Below are 6876 nucleotides of genomic sequence, written 5' to 3' on the forward strand. Positions count from 1 at the left end.
TGCGCTCATCTCTAGAAATAACATAATATAGTTATGAACACTACCTTATTATCTAAACGTCTCCATTTTTTGTTTTACAACCAGGTTTTCTACTGCTTGGGCCTATTTAGGTTAAGTAATGCAAATATTGATAGGCTTAAGGTTTTCTGTGCAGAAAAATCGCCATATGTCTTCATGTACATCTAAAAGAAACTGAAGTGTTATTGAGCTTAGCACAGACTGCCAGGTTACCAATAAGCACTGTTAGAAGCTGATCTATTTTTTCGGCTATAACCACAAATAAAGTATCAACTACATAATCTACCTACAAGCAATGATCTTCCTTCCACACCCAAGCTGTTGCTAAACTCTGTCATCCAAGAGTTTACCAAGTAAGTTACACTGTCCTAACATCAAATAACATTGTATAAACTGTAAGACGAACCTCAACAACTGTAATGAAAAGGATCGCCCTTTCTGATCTACTAGGATTTAATATGCATATGGTCTTGTACACTGCAAAACATCAAAGCGAGAAAATCCAGTGTAAGGTTTATTGTAAGCCACAAAACCATCTCACACATTATTATAAATTTAATACTAACATTTATTACACATCACAGAACACATATTCTGCACTTACTAAACCCCAAACACAGTTCTTGTAAACTACTCACCATCATTAGATAAATATAAAGGCTAGAATCATATTTATATCTCATACCTTAGAGAAGGCCTTCATTTTAACATAAAACATATACTTACTTTTAGAAAATGTTATAAATTCATAGACATTGACAGTCAAACTTATTCTGGAAATGAATTTACTACAAATTTGATGTGAAATATGTAATAATTGCATTGCCTTAAAAATTCAGCCTACTGAAGCGGGTGGCCACACACCCCTCATTTAAAGGTGGTGATTTTATTTGCTGGTTTTATATTACAGAACCGTTAGACATAAGGGCTGGAAAATTTTAGCCCAGGGGACAAGACTCAGCAGTCTAATTTAAAGGGGAAAAAAAAGGCAGGTAGCCCACTATGGGAGCAGTCCAGGGGCAGATGTCTCCCAGCCCCTGCCATTAGAGCGTCTGGGGCTGTGGCTAGGGGAGAGCAGAAGCTGCTACAAACTAAGAGGTGAGTAAAACACTTGTTATATAAGGAAGCAGAATAACAATTGTAACTTTTGGTGGCGATACCTATTCATGGAAACAACCACTGCTAATTCTTGACTCCAGGCAATTGGTGGATACAGGTAATATGTTAATTTACAGCTTCAGACAGCTGAAGTATTACAAAGTGATGTCACTTTTTTTTCTAGAGAATGAATAGGTTTTATATTGGTTCAGCTCACAAAATTGCTGCTGCCACTGTGTTTAGTTGACAGGTAAGTTTAAAATTCTACAGAGGAATAAAATACTTAAGAGGAAGGTGATCTTTTCCATACGAGTTGGATAAGGGCTACCTATTTAGAGAATTATTCTGAAATATCAGTAATAGTTATTAATACTTGTACCATTGTCAGTACATAAATTGCTTCAGTGATGCCACCAAAAGCTATTTCACTTATAATCAATATCCATGCAAAATTAATTTACTCAGTTGGAGGACCAACAAACTGATGATGCTAACTACAGAGATAAAATAAGCCTGCTCTTTAATTCTCTAATCATAGCGGCTTTGTGAATTACAGCAGTATTTTGGGAATGAGATGGGGGGGGGGGGGGAATACACTATATTGAACACTTGTGTTTGTTCCAGTTTACAAAAGTCAAAATATGTAGCTCAATAAACCCTGAAATGAGCATAAATCAATAAATGAAATGGTTAGTACCAAGCACTGTACTATTGTGTAGTAGCTGATAAAGTGGAAGTTATTTTGTTCTGCAGGAGGAACAGAAGTAATTTTATGCTATTGTAGAGCAGGTAAATTAACATTGCCAATGTGACAGGGAGCAATAAATACACAGCAAAAACATAACTACCATAGTAGTAGTGGGTATAGCTGTTACAGGGCCACATCTGGGGGGAAAGGGGGTCCAAGCTCCATGTGCACTTTTTTTTCCCCGCACACCTTTACAAAATCTTGCTGTGGTTATTTGTCTACGCATGCAGCTATGCTCTAGCAATAAATCATACTTGTCAACTCTCCTGAAATGTCCAGGAGACTCCTGACTTCCAGGTGAGTCTCCCGCATCTGCCCACTTCCTAGTGAAGTGGGCATAATTATAGCCAAAATTACAAGATTCTCGGGGGGCTCTGTGAATCGCATCATTTTGGCCCCATCCCTATGACATAATGACACCCCACACCCAAGTTTTATGGAAGTAAACGTAGTCACACTTTCACATAATCATATTATGCAGTTTGCTAATCAAAATAGCTGTGCATCTCATAAGAAAAAACATGGTGCAAGGCATGTATAGTACACTACATAGTAAAATTCATAGGGGACTACTACTTTCCTAATTCATTAGCTTCACTTATCAATATAAAGTAAACATAATTATATTTCAAAATAAACACGCAACATATTTATAGTTTTACACCCATCAATATATGAATATGTGATTCTCAAAACCAGCCTTAAAAATTCATGAAAACAAAACAAACAAAAAACAAATAGAATATTCTCTGAGCACAGGTGGAGTCATATGTTTGGCTTTAGGTTAGGGATAAACTACCTAAATTGACAGTTAATTAAGGTCTGATAGTCTACCTATCCAAACATGTGATCAGGTAAGCTAGCTTGCAATATAAAAAAAAAAAAAGTATTAGTAGTTTCTGGTTCCCCTGAATGCTCAGCAAAACACTTTAGCAAAGTAGAGGAAACTTCCTCCTGAAATGTAATAGTCATTACATATCTCACTGTGCAAAACATATTACTCTGTTCTGCTTTACTATGGATAATCATAGCAAGATAAGGAAGTTTTCTGCTACAGGACAGTAAACACCATAAACAAAACTATATTTTAAATTCAAGTAGTCCTTTGCGAAGACCCTTTTGCAGATGTGAGAATTTCCACATATTGGCTGTAACATTTTTACAATCTCGATGGCCTGTTATAGCAGTCAGGATGATCAAATGGAAGATGAATAAAAGACAACTGATAAAGTAAACAGTACACAGGCATTTGCATGAATTGACAATAACCCATACAGTTATGAATCCCATACAAAAAGCATGGCAATATATGTAATTTGTGAATGGCACAAGAGACCCTCTCTTAATGCATCAACTTTAGGTTTAGTTTTCCTTGAAAAACTGCAGAGTAGTAAGCCTCAGAAGGGTGTTTGATTCATCATACAGCTATCTTAAAAAAATTATATACAACATGCACACACATTCATTAACAGTAATGAATGTTTGCCGAGTGCTGCAGCCATGTGGAAACTGGATAAGGTTACTGCAAAGATACATGACACTTTACTTTCTTCTCCTGACACCTTGTGGGCAAGACAATGTTTAAAAAAAATAATTTGTTCCATGTACTGCTTTCAGACTAATCAGTAGATATGTTAATTATAAAACAAATTACTTTAGGAAGGAAAAGAATGGTCTTAGTATGTAAAGGAGACCCACAGGTTGCTATAAGTAAACACTGTAATCAGCATGCAAGGTAATTTCCAACATGGAGAAAGTGAATGTGCAATGTATATATGGTATCAGTGCAAGGTGCCAGCTACTGGCTAAAGAAAAAAAAAAATCAACTAAGTCAACGGATGGCTGAAAAATTCTGAAACTGGTCTGCGCTTTCCCACAATCTCCTCACTTTCCTCTGGCTCTTCATAAAGAGAGGAGATGGATGGATATTTGTCCCTTGTTTTTAGCTTCTTCTTTGTATTAGAGGGTGCAGTAAAAAACTTGTTCAGGGATCCAGGCTTTTTGAAGCCTTTTGCCAAATCATGAAAAGCAATGTCATCAGAAAGGACACCAAGAAGGGCACTGGTGGATCCTAATAAGGAGGCAGCAACCTTTGAGTTCTTTCTTATAGGAGTGGCATGTTCTGTATTAATGCAGGCTGGATCCTTCAAAAGATACCGGAGCTGCACAGGGGATTCTTTCTTTAAGTAATGATAAGGCTTTTTTCCACTGTTATCTCGGAGATGGACCTTTGCATTGTAGTCTTTTATTAACAGAATTATAACATCCTTACGTTCATGGATAGTAGCTATATGTAATGGTGTATATCCTCCAAAAGACCTCACATTCACATTAATGCTAATGCCACCTTTTCTACTTAGGTCAAATAATAAGTTAAGCATTTCGGTGTTCCCGCTCTTGGCTGCCCAGTGCAGGGCTGTAAATCCAGATATAAAGTCTTTCTTGTCAGCCAGCTCACTGTCATTCATAATGAGACCAAGGAGTATGTGATTCCAGCGTCCATTAGTGGCATTTACCAGCCACTTATGTTCATAGGGTACCAAGGGAACCACATCTGAATATTTGTTTTCCTCACTTACTTTAACCATTTTGGATGACTTCTTGATTTGAGAGGACCTGGATCCTGCATCATCCAATTGCTTCCAGTCCACAAGGGGGGCTATGTATACGTCAGGAAGCAAAGCCTCCTGAACAGCAGAAGCAGAGGGGGTGGGTTGCAGATAACTCTGATCATTCTGGTTTGTTTCTGTAGCATCAAATGAAGACTGAGCATACCGTAAAGGCAGCATGTGCGGCTTCTGAGCCCCTTCTTTGAGCTGACCATCAGACACTGATTTAGGAATAGGCACTGGTCCTGAACTATCCATTCGAGCCACAATAGAAAAAACAGACTCTCTGCTGCCTTCATTTTCATACTCTGCAATAGAAATCAATTCATTTAAGTTGCTTAATTCAGTTTGGTCAGTGGTTTCATATGCACTCTCCCCAATACCAGAGTCTTTTATCTCTGGGATGCTGTCCTGTGGTTCAAGTAAATCCTGAAGGGAAGTCTTCCTTTTCTGGTAGTTGGGTGCTTTCTCTTCTAAGTTGTTTTGACATACAGGTACAATCTGTGTTTCTGCTTCCTTAAGTTGTCTCTTACACTGACTGGGTTCTTTCTCCTTGACGTCCAATGTATTCCTTGATTGTCCAGTCTCTGTCAGTAAATAAGTATATTTCTTCTTTAGCACCACAACCTTGCTCCCCTCCTCATCTTTTACTACAGCAATATTATTGACAAACCTCTTGAAAAGCTCACGGTTGTTTGCCTTTTCTTGAGGATCAGGGGACTCCACAACAGGCTTAAACTTCCTGAGCAGATCAGAATTCTTAACCTTCCCTCCCTGCTCCAGCATATAGTTCAACACAACCTCTTGAGTTACAGCCATTCTTCCCCTTCACATGCAGGAAGGCCCCTCCTGTTCCTTGGATCGTATCTGCTGAAAAAGACAACTGAAACTTGCAGCAGATCTGCTTTCTTACACGTCTTCTCCCTCTGTTTCATGTAGAATTTACCTGTTGCTTCCGGGGTTAAACTTTGTGATCAGCTCTGCTACGCCCAGACCTGACTGATCAGTCAATAAAGGGAGGGGGAGGGTAGCCTGCAACTAGTGAAGCTCACTGTGGCTGGAGAATAGAGAAGTCCCTGTGTCTGGTTTCACCTGGCTTCATTAAAGCTAACACAGACCAAGCCATGACAGGTGATGTGTTCATATAGTTTCTTTGACTGTTAGTAAATTCTGCAGTAAAAGTCCCATTTATGCTAGTGACATATTGTATTTTTTTTTCTGTTGTATTCTATTGTAACGTTGGCTTGAGAAATTAAATCTTTATGCTGGCTAAGCCAGTATGTGGTCATTTTGTATGCATGAAAAACATGTTTTATGTAGAAAATAATGCTAATAATTGTTTCACTATTACAACTTGACTACATTTCACATTGTGATAGTCTATTTCTATTTTTTTATTTTATTTTTAGTTACAATTTCATAACTGAATTAATTAATTGGGGTTTAAGGCTTTTCTTGATCATTGTCTGCCCAGGTTATTGAAGATGGGGAAATAAGTTGGAAAATGAGAAACTATATTATCACAATGTAAAAAGGAGTCGGGCTGACAGGTGTACTACAATGATGTAAAAAAGCCCAACCTGGACTGATGCGGAGCTGTGCTGCTTGAATCCTTCCTCCATATGGTATGTATCCTATTAACCCCTTACACTGCTTTGTAATATAAGATAACAAGTTTATTAAGGCACTTGTACATCCAGAAATGTAATAGGAGTTCCTTCAGAAACAAATCTTTTTATTACAATCTTCTATAACATTAGAGAAAACGAATAATCTGCCTACAATATTCTATTAGCTTAAGGGTGAATGTTGGGTTTTTAATACTGCACATAGTATATTCACAAAATGCAAGAGTGAGCATGCAGCTGGTGGGAGATATTTTAATGATAATCCAGGTGAAGCTAAAGTTAATATATCATTTTGTTTGACAGAAATTCAGAAAGGTCTCCAATTTATTTCTGTGGTTACATGTCATGTTTGCGTAACTGTTCATTAGAATTTATGGAATGGACTAATGCGCGCACACATATGCATCCATACTTTTTTTGTTGTTTTTTTTTAAAGTGTGATTGAATCAATATACAATTGAGTCACACACAATCCAATCCTTTCAATCAAATTGCAAAGGAAAATATATTTGATTTATACCCATTACCGTTTTTTGCAGTTGTTATAGAGGAATGCTGGGTTTCGTGGTAGGTGAATATGGCATTGATGGTAACATTACAATTTTGAACTGACAGAGCTTAGAGACATATCCAGTGTATGCACAATGCAAGTTGACTGTATGATTAAAATAAACATTATTCAGTCAGCTTCAATCTCATTCTCAATCAATTTGGCCATCTACACTTAAGTCGTGTTGGTGAGATTGCCACACACGCACACACATACACGATTTAT

General features: G+C 37.5%; 1 protein-coding gene across 1 annotated transcript; it reads right to left on the reverse strand.

The window, feature by feature from the left end:
• Window positions 1-3565: 3565 nt before the first annotated feature.
• Window positions 3566-5414, reverse strand: LOC142134129 (ankyrin repeat domain-containing protein SOWAHA-like). The gene has a single exon (XM_075194483.1). The coding sequence runs from the start codon at window positions 5290-5292 to the stop codon at window positions 3691-3693; it is 1602 nt and encodes a 533-aa protein (XP_075050584.1). The 5' UTR covers window positions 5293-5414; the 3' UTR covers window positions 3566-3690.
• Window positions 5415-6876: the final 1462 nt, after the last annotated feature.

This window comes from Mixophyes fleayi, unplaced genomic scaffold (assembly GCF_038048845.1).
Source record: "Mixophyes fleayi isolate aMixFle1 unplaced genomic scaffold, aMixFle1.hap1 Scaffold_4000, whole genome shotgun sequence".
NCBI classification, from domain to species: Eukaryota; Metazoa; Chordata; class Amphibia; order Anura; family Limnodynastidae; genus Mixophyes; species Mixophyes fleayi.

What these genes read in the sequence shown, in the direction of transcription:
- LOC142134129 (XM_075194483.1), bottom strand. Translation starts at nt 5,292, where the DNA reads ATGGCTGTAACTCAAGAGGTTGTGTTGAACTATATGCTGGAGCAGGGA.